Raw genomic sequence first — 16,396 nt, forward strand, 5'->3', positions numbered from 1 at the left:
GGTCAAACATGCATGTTTGTAATACCCTTATGTTCAACACATTCCATCAAAGTTCATTTTATTTTATAAAAGATTGACAGTATTCTGTATCATTTCATCTGAATTCTTGTTGTTTCCGTCTTGCAGGCTGGTGGTAAACCTGTTGGTGTGCACGCTGTGAACTCTAACAAAGCAGCCATACCAGCTACAATGCAGCAGATCCAAGTCCCTGGTAGTAAATTTACCTATGTCAGACTGGTTAGTTCAGCAACATCCAGTGTCACCAATACTGTTGGTAAGTGGATTAGCCAGTCACAGCCATGGTCACTTTTTGTACAGGATTCACAATGCATGCAGAATCCACAGTCTGTGAATATCTTCATTGATAATAAGTCATTATCGTTTGATTTGCATACTTGACCATCCTCATCAATGTCAATAGTGGTGTGCAAACATGAATGATATTTTGTTACACATCAAGAATTAGATATTGCATTTACTATTTGACAGCACTTGTATGAATAACCTAATTATCTGGTTAGGTTTACCAATAAAAAGAGTGACTTTGGTGTGGATTTAAACACACAATGAGTATGGTGAAGTGGGAAGTTTCTATGGCTGGCAGCATAAAGTAATCAAACATTCTAAATGCATTACTTGGTATATTTGTGAAAACCGTTTACAGTTGAGAATGGCAATGGGAAAAGTAGTGTATCTGATGGGAAGTAAATGTGAAGAAACAAGATGACTTTATGCTGAATAACACCCCCCACCCCACACCCCCCCACCCCCGATGTCTTTTAAGTGCTGCCAAAGCAATTAAACCATTGATAACCTGATAATAATATGACAAAATAATGACAGAAGTTGGATACACTTGTCACATCAAATATGATGTTGGACAATGGGATACTAGATCTAGAAAATGTCAGTAAAATCTGCACATGCTGATGCAAAATTTTCCTGTGTCATAACAGTAAATGTTTTTCACAAATACATGTATGTCAGGAACTGTATCTTGGATTTAGTGTTTGATCACTCTGTGCTGATAACCATAGAATCTTCCGACTTCTTCATATTCACCGACAAAAAAGACAGCTGTTCTACCACTATATCACTGCTTAGTTAAGCTCTTTGATGACAGGTTCATTGAGTTTGTTGAAGTGCAAAATATTAAAATCCCAATTGACCCAACATTGGATTGTTGGTTTCTATAATGTCAAAATAAGCCAGTTTCTAGACACTGTGCTAACGTCAATATTAAGTATGATGACAAACCCAGCTACGTGCTAGCTGTGCTGTTTATTTAAATTCACAATTCATCAATCATCTCTTCTAGTTCTAGTTCGGAATATTAGTCCTGGCTTTAGCCAATCAGATGAATTAATTCAGACAAAACATAATTTAGGACAACATCCTTTCCGAACAAATCACTACTATTTCTTAATAATTGAACAAGGCATTCATGAAGTAAGGATATGTGTATATTTAGAAAAAGATTGACCATCATAGAGAATAAAGAGGTTTTATTTTTGAATCATCATCTTTCTAGCATGCATTTATGCATTCAAAAATGAGTTTGTGGAAGATGACTTGTGTCACTCTTTCCTTTGCAGCAAAACCAATAGCTCCAGCAACCATTCCAAAACAAATCCAACCAGCCACAGTGACATTAGCATCAGTGAGTCAATCCCAACTGGCAACATCATCAGCCGGACCAATTAAAGTGGCAGCTGTACCCATTGCTCCAGCTCAACAGGTTTGTAAAAAAAAATTTTACTCACAAATGCACACATCTTACAGTTTTACAATCCTCGATTCCAATACTGTTCAGCATATTTGATATCTCACCTGTAGATGAAAAAATGATATGAACGATGAACCCCGACCCTTATTGCCAAATCTCTTGAGATCACTTAGTTTTGCAGGTTGCCTAAACTGCTTGCATCCTTGGCAGTTATCCTGCTAGGTGTGTGTAACCAGTGCTCAAATCTGATTATGTCGATATCCTGTCTAGGCAGCCAAATCCAATAACACATGTCAAGATTTAATAGGGTTTTTTGAGGGGATTGAAAACTGCAAAGCTGAGCTCAAATACAGGTAAGACTTGTGCCAAAATAGTTAGGGAGCTCTATACAGTTTTGAACAGACTTAGTGGGGTGGCATGTCATAACTCAAGCAGGGTAGTAGATTCAGCAGTATTATGGGTCACTGATGGTGAATATTTCGTGGAGTATTAAAAGAGTTATCTTCTCATTGTACCTTAATGACATTTCAGTTAATCAAACAGCAGCCAGCAACAGTTCCGATGACATTGAGCACACCACAGCAGGGCAGACTTCTGATGCCTGCAAACGCCCTACCACCGTTACGGCCAGCACAACCAGGTGTTTCCCAACTACCTGCAGGCACCACAGTGTTTGCCACTACCGGACCTGGCAATGTGGTGCAAGGGTATGCTGTTGTGCCAGCACAGTTTGTAGCCCAGGTGAGCAAGCTTACCCATATGTAGGTCATGATTCTTTGAACTTTGACATGTGCTTCATTAGCATAAGTCTCAGTGATACTGTGACACAAGAAGATGAAATACTCAAACAGTTGCCTATTTATTTTCAAGAATGTTTTAAACTTACCATAATACAGTACTTCATACATCAGTACACATCAAATAATGCAATAGATCAATTTATGACATATCTATTTCTTTCAGAAACTTTTTGTCAAAGAAATAATTTGTCATGATATTACTTAGAGATGTGGTTACGTTTTCTGTGATGATGTATCAAAGTAACTGTTATGATGATATGATCACTTTTATATCCATTCGTTCACCTGATGTGAACACAAATATTCAGAGAGGGAAAATTGATAACAAGTACCGGTAGATGTTAGTTTCTTATCTACGTACCTTCATATGTTAATCTCAAGATCACATCGATGGACAGATCCTGTGGCCTCCGTAGTAATAAATGGTCACATTCTACCGAAGGCTGCATATTCGTATTTTCAGTGTTGCTGTCACAAGATTTGTTCACAAAATCTGCAGTGTGGCAAACCACTGCTGATAAGAAGTTCATTAAATCGTAGTTTGCCTTTCCTACATGTACTCACATATCTACATGTACTATAATGTGTTCTCTCTGATCTCTTAGCTACAACACCAACAACAACAGCAGAAGCCGCAGCAAACTGCAGCTGCTAGCAACTATGTTCCTATCGCTACCAACAATTACCAGCCTCCATCAGCCACGAGGCATCCTGTAAATGGGTGAGTCTCCGTGGGGTGTACTTAGAACTTTCCACCCTGGCCCAAATCATTGAAATCTATTTCTAGATGTACATCTCATTCCCCTCATCGCAAAATGTATGAAGTTTGCTGGTTTAACACTTTAACCACTGAATGTTAGTTGGACCAAATCATCCTCTGTCGCAAAATTAGACCTCTGTGTAGACATAGAGGGAGATAGGGTTGAGAGAAAGGAAAGCGAGACCTCAAAGACTTCCACAGCCATTGACATTAATTTTAGCACGAATTTACTGGTCTTCATATGAAAATAAATTAAAATCCCAGTGTAGAGAGACCTTGCAATTATTTAGGCAAAATGACAACTTTTCATGAAAATGTGAACTTAACCTGTTCACCCTAGATTCTCATTAAACTGGTCCACTATCACTATTTACTACCATGGGTTTTGACCAAACCATTCCGGAAAAAGGGTTAAACTAGTACCACACATATGAAATTGTCATTGTTGTTACACTTCCAGACACTTCTTTCACTTCCAAAACATTTCTGAAGACTTGCCCTTCCATAGTGATTAATGTTGTAATCTTGCCTTTAACAGATCTATGCAGCAAGACCAACTAGGAACAAGACCCAGAAAACCGTGTAACTGCACCAAGTCGCAGTGTCTCAAATTGTAAGTACAACAGCTCAAGCCCTTAATTTACAGACTTACTGACATGTTTGATTAACCCCTTGTACCTTGCTTAGATGAAATCTCCACATTATGGTACAAGTTACCCAGGGTCAAAGGTCATAGGTCTAAGGATTTGAAAGTTTGGAGGGTAGTGTTTTAGACAGCAGTTTGATTTCTAGACTGTTTCAGCTGTTCTTTTGTCTTCAGGTGCATAATACATTGCTAATTATGTGGTGCATTTCCTTTGAGTACTCACGAGAGCATGATTGCCTATCACACCTTCCAGATATTGTGACTGCTTTGCCAACGGAGAGTTCTGCAACAACTGCAACTGCTCAAACTGTTCCAACAACCTAGAACATGAGACGGAGCGTACTAAGGCCATCAAAGCGTGCCTGGATCGCAATCCCATGGCGTTCCGCCCAAAGATAGGCAAAGGCAAGGAGGGAGAGTCAGACAGGCGGCACAACAAAGGCTGCAACTGCAAGCGATCTGGTTGTCTGAAAAATTACTGTGAATGTTATGAGGTAGGTGGGATTTATGTAGTTTATATAGTGTGTTCAACCCTGATCCTGCCAGACGGTATCACTTCCCAATCTGCTAATTCAGTAAATTAAAAGCGGTACTGAGTCAACTCTGTACATAGTTTCACTTACTTGGCATGGTATGTCACTTACTTGGCATGGTATGTCACTTACTTGACATGGTATGTCACTTACTTGGCATGGTATGTTGTAGCAGTTTTGATCACTGGAAATATATGTCCTCAAAGCACATTCTACTTTATTATGCCAGCGGTGGCGCTGTACACCGTTTTTTCACCAATCACATATTACATAAAACATCACTTGAGCAAAGAGTATCAACATTTTCACTACTTTCTTCTCAAGAGATGCATAATTGCTTTCTCACCTGCGTTCCTTAAATTTTTTATCTCAAATTACAGCACTATCCAGTATTATCCATTTCAATCATGCTAAATTTGCTTTTTTTACTCATATTTTAGGCCAAAATAATGTGTTCTTCATCCTGCAAGTGCGTCGGATGCAAAAACTTCGAAGAAAGTCCGGACCGCAAGACACTAATGCATCTTGCAGATGCTGCAGAAGTCAGGGTGCAGCAACAAACAGCGGCCAAGACTAAACTATCCTCACAAATACAAGATCTTCCATCAAAACCGTCTGCTGTAGCAAATACAGGAGAGAGGTCAGTGTAATGGCACCTGCTCTTCCTTCACTTTATGATTTAATACAGTACTGTGTTCCTATACATTGGTAGTTTAACCTGCTGCCCCCAGTTGCCTGTAAATGGGTCCACACTCGTCATTGCTAACAATATGTTTTGGGCCAAACCATGGTGCTGTAAGGGTTCACATGAATTTTGTACAGTCTACAAAGCTTGATCAGTGAGTAATGCATTTTGATTGGAAATACAAATGAATGTTTATTTTGACTAATGGGAGTATAAGGTGAAGTTCATAACGTAAGAGTCCTTCTTTGGCTAAGACGAATCCTGTTTGACACCTGTCTATACCCAAGATACCCTAAATTTTACAAATTTGACTTGAAAACTACTTGATCATGCCATGGTTCGTTTCCATATTTTCCAAAAATGGACAGTGACATTTAGACTGATGGTGAAGATCGGTTAGGCAATATATAATGTGAAATGGAATCTTTTTTTGGATAGTTTAGCTGTAAGTCCATTTTGGTCTTTTGGTGTGTACTGTAGCCTAGACTGATAAAGGGGGTTAATGCGTGAGAAGTCACATACCAACAGTGATATGATTTTATTGCAGGTAATTTATTTTGGAGTTCAAAGTTGAACCGTCCCCCCCAGATGTCTAAATTTGCCCTCTGTTTAAAACTCTGGTGTGTTCATTATGCTTGCAGGCTTCCATTCTCGTTCATAACATCAGAAGTTGCCGAGGCAACATGCCAGTGCCTCCTGGCACAGGCTGAAGAGGCAGAGAGAAACAACACTCCTAATGAAACAGCAGAAAAGATGATTCTTGAAGAGTTTGGAAGATGCCTTCTGCAAATTGTACATTCAGCAAGCAGGACGAAAGGTAAACAAACTTCTTGTGCGTAGGAAGAATTTTCAAGAAAGTTTCTGTGCAAAAAGCACCAGTTGTGATGCTTTGCACATGTGTTTGGTTTTTGAGCCTCAAAAATTTAAAGTAAGTTTCATCTCTTTGGTTTTGATTCCTGTTGTTTGATTCACACTGTGTAAACTTTGTTTTCACGTTAACAAAAGCTATAACATACAAGGAGAAGAGTGCAGCTCCCCTTTAAAATCTCTTTCAGCTCTCTCCCATTTATGATCCTGAAACACATCTTTGCTTCTGTCTCTGTCTCTTCCCACTTTCCTTCTCTCTCTCCTCCCCTTTTCCCGTTTCCCCTCTATTTCTCTATCTCCTGTCTCACCCATCCACAAAACAAACAAGATTTGAGTATACAGTATGAAGGAGGAGATATGATATGGATTTGCAGACTTCCGTTGGCATGCGCTGCATACCAGTGCCTGTTAGAAATTCACTGCACTCATTCATATACTCCAAAATATGAACTCTTGTTGATGAATTCTTTTTCCTTTCAGCACAACCACCTTCTTGAGGCTGAGCCTTTATTGTTCCTTTTCTCAAGATCAAGTCTGAAGTTAGGTGAAATTTCTCCTGCCATTGAGGGGATGTAAACCCAGCAGATGGACTTATTTTATCCTAGAAAGTGTACAAAGCTACAATGAAATGCCAGACAGCTCAACAGTTGAACACATACCCACCGTAAGCAGCTTAGTCTGATGAAGAGAAATGGCCTCTTTCCTCAAGGGGTGTGTATGTCATCTGAAAATTTCCACAAAACTTTCAGGGCTGGTAACACCAAATCTGTCATGACCAAAGTGACACGTTTTGCCGGATTGTTAGATAATTTCCTCTTCTCCAGGCAGATTTGCTTAGTTTGCTTTACACATGAAAGATGTTATAGTGTGGTTTAGACAGGTACATGTATTGTCACATCAGCATGAAGATAGGACAGTCTTCCACCCTACTGTTGGTACTTCCAGCGAAGTTCTAACAAAGAAGACTTAGGTGAAAGGTCAAAGGTCAAGAGAATCAAGACAATCAAATATATATGTATGGCACAAGAATGAAAAAACAGCCACTGGTGTGTGTTCAAGTGTTGACTTTCTTGATATCAGTTGTCTAAATCTGTAAAATGCATAATGTATAAATATATTTTGTGTGTAGAAGAGACTTTTAGAATGAAAATTTTTGCTGGACAGTTTTTAGTATTAACAAAGACAATTTGACTGCAAACAGTGTATATGGTTCTTTGTCAGCATAATGAAGTAATATAGCCAAAATACAGTAAATGTTATTGTGTCTGTTGTATGCCCAGTGTTTAGAATGATATAAATTTTCAGTGTTTGAAATTTTTGAGATAATGTTTGGAAAGCATGCTTGACATCAGATTTTGATAATCACTTGTTTTGGGAAAGCTGCGAACTTTCTTTGGATGTATTTCTTGTATTTTTTGGATGGTGGAAGGCACACAGACCTTGTACAGTTTATTATTTGAATTGTTTTCTTGAGTATATTCAAAATGGAGGGACAACACGGATGGTATATAAATATATCGCTACCCTGCACCCTTTTCTTTTTGTGCAGTATGACAGGAAATGATATTTTTAGGGCAAAATTTGAATTGCACCTGTACTACCGTTTTCTAGGACTGCTATTGGATGGAACGTTGCCTGACTATGTACCCACTCATAATCAACAAACTTTTGTACATGTGCTTTGCCATTTGGTTGAGCCAATGGTTCTGCTCTGGAACAAAAAGGACACTTCGTGTTCTGCAGACTCCAGTACATCTGAGTGATCACGTGATTCTGGTACGAACAAACCCACGTGTACAAAAGCTCATAGAAACACAGAATATGTTTTGCATGTTCTGTGCGCATTTGTGCACATGGTTTTGTTTGTAGCATGGTCCATTCAAATTCCGGGTGTAACCTTTTCCCACCAGGTCACTGGAACCATCAACATTTGTCACCCCCATTTCTGTGTCTGTTGGTCCATCATACCTGTAGAAAACAGTAATAATCTATGGAGGTCTACTGGTGAATGAGGTAAACTTTAGTAACAAATTACAATAAGATCAACTGGCGAATTCATTTTGAATCTGATAATATCTTTCTGAGCGTTACCTCAAAGTGGTGGTTTGTATCTTTTATCCAAATTTTCTCCACTAAACCTTTAACCCCGATTTTCATGTGTGTAGGCCCATCCAGCCCGTGTAAAGTAATGTTGGATGCACTAAACTGTGGCAGTGAAAGGGTAAACTCTTTGAACAGTTTGAATATACGACACATATGTCAGGCTTTCAGAGCATGTCAGTGAGAGACATTTGTTTCAACTTTAATATACATGTACATACATTGTGCCGGTATATATGCGGCAGAAAAGTGGTGTAGGCAGTTTTATGAGTAATATTTCATATTTAACAATGTAGGTGTGAAATCACCTGTTTAAAATTTAACAAATCGTAATTGCCCATCAGCGTTTGCACATCAAAGCAGCAATAAATGTCAATTTCACTGATGCGTTCAGTAAAGCTGTCAGACAAGACGTCACAGTGTTTCTCTGAAGTGTTCTTGGTAAAGAGTCATTACTTCATATATGTCTCACACCACTTCAACCTGTTCACCCCAGTTCCCTGTAGAAAGGTCCATACTCACAATTGATAACAATGGTTTGGGCCAAACCATGGTGGTGAAATGGTTAAAGCCTGCCAAGTTAACTGCAGTACCTCATTTCCCCAATAATATTCCGTATTCCCATTTTCCATTGAAGTATCAATAATATGTCTTGAAAGAGTGTAGCAAACCCTTCCTGAATGGGACTACATACCCCTTTCTGTTAGAAATTGGAATATTCCACCACTAATCAAGTATTTATAAGCTGGAATTAGGTAAAATATGAAGTGAGTCAAACGCTGACGACCAATATAATGAGGTAGCTAAGTGGACAAGCTGACAGCATAAATATTCATTAATTTCAAATATGGCTGTAGATATCTGATTTTGATCAATTTGATCAATTATTGCGGTAACCTTCAGTTTGAAGCATGTGATCACTCCTACATCAAGTGGTTTGTTCTTACTGTTTTCATGGGTATCAGTGGAATCGTCTATTTTTCATAAGAAGTGGGGGTGAAAAAGATCAAATGTGAAGTGTGGCTCTGGATGGACAGCCACAATAAGCATGGTCAGTCTAGTCTAGACTGTCGGGCAATGCTTCCTCCAAGGTTTAGTGTAGAAATGCTATCCATTCACCATAGTCATGAATTATAACGGCATAATGGAAACTTCTGAAGGGACTATGGAATTCATTTGAACTTTTACTCTTACAATCACAGATACAATAGAATGATACAGTTGTCTGCCCGACTAAATGATTAAGCCATGACACAAATCTACTGTAATACTTTTTACAGTAACACTACAGTCCATATTGCAAACTGCACTTCTCATGACATAACGACAGAAAAGTCCACCGCGTTGATTTTCACACTCAACCATTCTATCCCTCACCCTTTCATGTGAATTGCCCACATTTATGCATGATTTATAACCACATGAACTTTGTCAGATGATTAATACTAACATTTTGAATAGAGAATTATTTACAAAATATCAGTATATTGTTATGAATTTTGCAGAGTACAATGTTCCCATGTCATCTTTTTTTCATAATTATTTAATTTTTGTCAAGGGTATTTAATGGATTTTGGGCACTGCGTATCCTGTCATCTGACTTGACTTAGAATTATTTTCATTTTTACACGTGCTACTGAAATAGTTCTGGAAAATTTGACCTAGGATCATTATTTGAAATAATTCATTTGGGATTTTACAAATGTCTCCCTTCATAATGACATTATATAACTGGAACCATCACTGGCTTATTTAGCTTGTCTAACGCCTCAAATGAATTTCCATGTCTATCATTCAACCAGTTCACCCCCAATTTTCTTGTAATCAGGTCCTCAATCACCATTGCTAACGATGGGATTTGGCCAAACCATTACGAGGAAAGGGGTAAACAGCCTTCTTTTCAATTCATCCATCCATGTACCTACCAGCCTGTCATCTATCTGTATATATTTATATCTGCAACTCATTTCATCTTATAACCCTCTCTTTGATCTTCCTATCCACTTATCTTTCCATCATGCTACTTTATTGTGTCTGTCAACCAGTCTATCTCCATCTGTCCTTCTATTGCTTTCTCTTCTCAATACATCTTAGATCAGTTGATTGTTTGCACCTTCTCTTTTCTCATTCAACTTCATAAGCCCATTCCTCAAACATGCCTTGACTTCCACTGAGTTGTATTTAGCAGGGTTGTCAGGTCACTATTCTGTGGTTCCCTTCAGTGTATTGAATCAATCACATCTAGGACACCACAAACACTAACCACAGTTCACAAAATCATGACATGCGTTCCCCAACCTTGCCACCAAAACATGGCTCAAGCTATATTTCCTTCTCAAATACCCTGTTCCCCCATCCTCCATTGTTGCGTCTCATGTTCCACTCTGTTTAAGAACACTGCCACTCTTTTAAAATGATACAGTAACTCTCAGCCTTTCCATCAATACTGTAACTTTGAAAGAGAATTTTGCAGCAAATTGTTTAATTGAAGGGACAGTAACTGTAATATCTTTATTTTCTATGATTGTGTTTAAAGCACAGTACTTGTACTGCTTCTGAACATGTAGAAATATTTGGTATTAACTTTTCAAGAGGACAACATTATGTATTGGGATATCAACAGAAATTTTAGACAAACGTTGGATCAAAACTGAAAGATTGTTCTGAGGGGCCCCTTGATGACCCTCCAGGTTACTAGTAATTAAAACACTGTCTTTGTTTTTGAATATTCACTGTTGCCGTTAAAGCTCCATAAGCTGTATCTTTTGGCTATTTTTTCATAACTTTTGTTTTGTGGTTTCCGTACACTTTCTGCATTGAATCCCTAATGTGTAATTTAAGGCCAAGTATTTACCATATCAACACAACCTATATGAGTATAATCTCTATTGTTATTGTTGAAAATTGTATTCAAGTCCGGACTAGAATTCATTTGTAAACTATAAACAATGATCACTACACACATACAAGCTGTGTTGACAAAAAGAATACTTGAAATTTCAGCATGACAAACGGATTAGGGTCAGACAGGGTAGTTGATGTACAGAAGCAGAATACTGAAAAACTTGCCAAAAGTCACAGCTTATGTTCCTTTAATTGGCTATACTATATGGTACAGACTAAACAGTGACAAAAATCCACTGTGGTGTTTTAATCCTTTTACCACCAAATATTGCACTCCATGGAAGAGCAGGACTTCTTTACAAGCATGTTGGAGGTGGAAGGGTAAAAACTGATGACCCGGAGATTAGATAGTCCAGCATTTTTTTTAGTAGAAGACATCTGTTTGTTGTAAAGCATTGTAATACTGCTTAGCAGTGTGCGTAACCAGCTTTCAACAGCCTGGTCAACTTCCTTCAATTAGAAAGCTGGGCTATATTTGGCCACAGTCCCTCCATGCCTGCAGATGGTCATTCCACAAAGACTGACTGTTGGCTGTATAGAATGTCACAAAAGCTGAAGAAAATGAAAAAGTCACAGTTACTGCCTCTGTGAGATTTGACGTGAAAAAAAAGTGAATGCTTTCAACTCTGAATCACACTTTGATCATTATAGAACCTTTCCATTTCAAAATCAAGAGAACTAATTTGAACAGTATGCATTTTAATGAATTTGTCAGAAATTTTGCAGATGTTTGATATTCAAAACCAGCCCCTTCTCCTACCATTAGAATGAATGGATAATTGTTACTTTGCGAGCTATTAAACACCTGGCTTTGATTGAATTTTTTTCTAATGGTTTCAAGGAACTACTGTATGTCAAAGAATGGTAAGCTTTGGAAAATTTCATTTTTTTCTCAAATATGGCTGGGAGAGAAATTTTATTAAAAATATATGCGCTGCATATTTTTCTCTCACTTCTTTGTATCAGTGTAATGTAAAAATTGCTTGTTTATGAGCAGTGGAATTTTTTTTCTGTGGCTAGATTTGTGCATAGTTTTTTGTCAATCACAAATATAACCATGTGCGTGTTGGAAGTGAATTTGCTGTACTGTGAAGACAGAAAGGTTGATGTAATTACAGAATTAATAATAATCTAATTGCAACTTTTAACAGATTTTTTCTAGTAGTGTTAGAAAAACAAAAATGATGATTATGACTTCAGAATATGAAGAGATACCCAGTTTGTATTTTTAACTGTATAATAGTATCTTTAACATAGTTTCCCCACATGGTGTAGTATATCCAACTATCATATGCAACAGACAAGAAAGTTAGATTTCAAATCTAGAGACTTACACAAGAGGCAGATGTTGTGTATGTTTTATAAATTGTGTCAAAATGAATGTTTTTCGGGGAGAGAAGGTGCTATCTGATAGAATTAGCCCCTGTTGCAGCATCCAATATGTGCTCAAGGTAACCGTGTCGTTGATGACACTGTATTGTACAGGCTGTTCAGGGAATAAAGATGGCTTTTCTCGAACCCAATGTAAAGAACAACCCCCTTTCAGGTCTGCTACCTCTCACAACGTTTTCCCTCACAAATCTAGTAGGACTGATCTCATGTACTGACAAAACTGTCATCTCTATGATAGAATTTGACAAATAGTTAATGGCTTCTACTTCACAGGTGTTGCATAGGGAATTCCATCACCCAGAAAATGATTGTGTAAATTTTCTTTTCATGAGTTGCATTCTTTTGTTAAATGCACAATATGAGTAATTCCATAAGGAGTAAATATTAACTCCTATTTTGCCAATCTTCAGTTTAACAATTCCATTTTTTGACTTTGTTTCGAATTGCCAACTGTTCTCCCCATCAGATAATTTTCTTTTTCCACTCCCCCCCCCCTCCCCCACCACCTGGTGCAACACAACTGCGTAATTGACACACAAAAAACCTGGGGTGATGGTCCTTTCTATAGCATTTTTCTGAATTGGAAAGTCAGTATTTTACTCTGTAACTTCATTACTGTGCAGAAATGTCATATTAATTTTATATTTATTTTCCAAAATACTCATGAATTGCCTTTATTCTCTACTATTGTGATTTCCATCCTGGGACTGCACCTCTGTAAGATCTCTCCCTATTAATTTGTGTAGGTGTGACCTTTGACCCAGGTTTATTCAGACATCCCACACCAAATTTGACCTTGAAACCCATATGCATTTTCAGGAATACCTATATTTGGCAAGCATGTTACCTTTGCATCTGAGCATTTTTTGTACGGAATTCAATAGCTGATGTAAACCTTTTGAAAGCTGTGAGTGTCAAAACAGCAGTATTGTGTGCATATTATGCTATTTTGAAATCTGGAGTCACACTTCACAGCACTGCCTCATTTTGTACCACAGTCCACAACAAAATAAATGTTGATACAATAGGAAGACATTATTTTTGTCATCGTCTTCAATCCACTGCAAGACACAATCTACATTAGTCACCCATCTTTAGTTCCTATTTTTCTTTGAAATCCACAGTCCACTCAACTGCTTTTGGTCAGAAACCTCAGCCACTGAAAGGTAAATTTTCATGTAGCCTTGACACATTTATAACTCTTATTTTCAGACTGTCATGTCAAAGTAACCATTACGCACGGGGGGGGATTTGGGGGGGGTTTGGTTGTTTTTTTTTTTGGGGGGGGGGGTTAGAAGAGGGAGATTTGAATGATTTGTACTCTGGTTAAAGGGGTGAGATCTGAAAATATTTTGGTCCCCTACTTCTTAAATATTTAGATTCCACAGTTTTGTAGGTAATTCTATAAAAACATTGTTATACCATTCAATGGTTCAAATGTTAATAATAATTGAGCAAATTCTGGATATGTGTACATATGTTCCGATATGTTGTTAAGCTGAATACTGAATATTTCAATGGCATCAGGGTGTAAAACGAGAGAATGGAGTGAATATGAAGAGCAAAAATACTGAAAAGACATCAATATATTAGTTTATTGTGGGCTTCGTGTTTGGCCATAAAATGAGGGGGCATATTTCTGATCGTATAGAGGGGGTTTTGAAATGTTTGTAGGGTGTACAGTGGGGGAGGGAATCTAAAACTACTTTAGGATTCAATCATGATTCCTCCAGCCTCTTCCCCCTCTAAGTATTTGTAAATGCAGCCTTAAGCTTGTCGACTTGTTTTCTTTGTCGGCCCCTTCTAAAGAAGAATGCATGCGTCCGTCTCTATCTCAAGTCATTATAAATAGTTCTAAAGTTTAAATGCAAATCGTCAAAATATGAGCATCAAGACAATGTTTTAGTTCATTTTCCCCAAAACTTGATTAATTAGCAGCTCACATTTAGCATTAAGAAGTGCTAATATTGGGAACTGAGAGTAGAAACATTATGGTATTATACAAATTTGTTATTTATAACACAAACAGAAAGATCTCGTAATGGGATGATCTGTGTACCTGTTCGAAGGTCATGGAGCGCCCTCACAGAAACTCGTGTCATCCACAACGATGAACAACTTGCAACTCTGCCAACTTGGAATATGTAGTATCTGTCGACATACCTTAACAAACCCCGTTGATGACATGGATGGGGTTTTAAATGTAATCGGTGAAAAACATTAAAGTAATCATACAGTCTACAAAGCATACTATGACAACTATGTGGGTTTCCAGGTGCATCTAGCGGTGCTCTGAAAAGCGTGCGGTACTATATAACAACTATACGTTTATATGTGGGTTTCCTGTTGCATCGGACCTTTCAAATGTATACACTCGCCGTTGAAATCCTTGGTAGAAAAAGCAACCTTGTGGTTAACCTTTGCCTACCAAGTATCCGTTCACACACCTGTTGCTTTTCTATGCTTGTCGGAAGGGAGCTGTACAAATACGAAGAACATTTTGTACACAATCATAACTTCTTAATGGGTTATATCTGTTTTACAAAATCGGGCGCTTTCCTACTGTGAGTAAAATACCCCGAGGAAAATACCAGGTCAATGTGAACCTCGTTTACATGTAGAATGAATATTAACGAGCTCAATCTATTCCACAGTGTAAAAATATTTCCAATCGACAGCAACACATCTGATCGCAGGCAGAAGTGACTTTATTCCTTTTTCGATAAGGTGCCCTCTGAGAGAGAGAGGGGGAGGGAGACAACGCAAGTCTGATAGGTATTGTCTCACAGTTACGAGTGTAGTGATACATAGCGGCCGCCGCGTAGTATGCATACAATAATAGCAGCTGTAGAACGAAAGTGGACCGTTCAAGTCAAAAGCACGGGTTCACGTCTGAAATCGCACCCAAAAACGGACAGAAGGTCGTTTTTGACGCAAAGAGGCGGGTAGGTATGAATTCTAAGATGTATTGGAGGCCATCGATGCTGGTTTGGTGAATAATTGAGGCTTATTGTGAGGGAAATCGGCCTCCGAACTCTGCGATGGGTGCGTATAACGGCCATTTCGCTGCCAAACTTCCTATTATTCTATGCATACTACGCGGCGGCCGCTATGTATCACTACACTCTTAAAAGGGAAATGAATTGTGACCTGATTAGTCGAATCCGAAATGTGTGCTTAATCGTCTTAAATTAATGCATCGAAATTGCTCTGGATGATAGTTTCGAGCAGATTTTTAATAATCTGTGACAATCTTTTGTCTATTTCATCCGTAGGTCAGTAATGACTCGATATCTCCAAAAAGCTTCTGAGAGGGAACAGCTCAATACCTTTTGTTCAATTCTCAGTGGAAAATAAAATAGAAATACAGCCGGGGAAGGGAGTACTTTGAAGTGATCATCTATTGAAAGAGAAGAGAAAATTAATACACTCGCATGTGCACCTCATAAGCTCGTGCATATATACATATATATATATATATATATATATATATATATATATATATATATATATATATATATATATATATATATATATATATACCCTATTACCAAACCACACTACGAACAACACCGGGAGCTATCTGTACATCGCGTTTACATATATATATATATATATATATATATATATATATATATATATATATATATATATATATATATATATATATATATATATATAATTTTATATATATGTGTGTGTGTGTGTGTCTGTGTGTGTGTGTGTTTATGTATATATATATATATATATAATTTTATATATATGTGTGTGTGTGTCTGTGTGTGTGTGTTTTATGTATATATATATATATATATATATATATATATATAATTTTATATATATGTGTGTGTGTGTGTGTGTGTGTGTGTGTGTGTGTGTGTGTGTGTGTGTGTTTATGTATGTATGTATGTATAACATATCAAGGAGAGTTCAACTCCTACTCACATGATCTTCGGATGGCTATAAATATTTTCCATTTCAAC

General features: G+C 37.6%; 1 protein-coding gene across 1 annotated transcript in view; it reads left to right on the forward strand.

Annotated features, from left to right (window-relative positions):
• The window catches only part of LOC139123091 (protein lin-54 homolog), a 35,835-nt gene extending 22,384 nt beyond the window's left edge, over positions 1 to 13,451 (forward strand). Inside the window, exons 3-11 of the mRNA XM_070689080.1 lie at positions 127 to 274; positions 1,596 to 1,738; positions 2,258 to 2,467; positions 3,132 to 3,247; positions 3,825 to 3,899; positions 4,186 to 4,426; positions 4,906 to 5,105; positions 5,792 to 5,967; positions 6,498 to 13,451. Coding sequence (XP_070545181.1) covers positions 127 to 274; positions 1,596 to 1,738; positions 2,258 to 2,467; positions 3,132 to 3,247; positions 3,825 to 3,899; positions 4,186 to 4,426; positions 4,906 to 5,105; positions 5,792 to 5,967; positions 6,498 to 6,514 — 1,326 coding nt within the window. The 3' untranslated portion in view covers positions 6,515 to 13,451. The remainder of the gene's footprint in view (positions 1 to 126; positions 275 to 1,595; positions 1,739 to 2,257; positions 2,468 to 3,131; positions 3,248 to 3,824; positions 3,900 to 4,185; positions 4,427 to 4,905; positions 5,106 to 5,791; positions 5,968 to 6,497) is intronic.
• Positions 13,452 to 16,396: the final 2,945 nt, after the last annotated feature.

This window comes from Ptychodera flava, chromosome 22 (assembly GCF_041260155.1).
Source record: "Ptychodera flava strain L36383 chromosome 22, AS_Pfla_20210202, whole genome shotgun sequence".
NCBI classification, from domain to species: domain Eukaryota; kingdom Metazoa; phylum Hemichordata; class Enteropneusta; family Ptychoderidae; genus Ptychodera; species Ptychodera flava.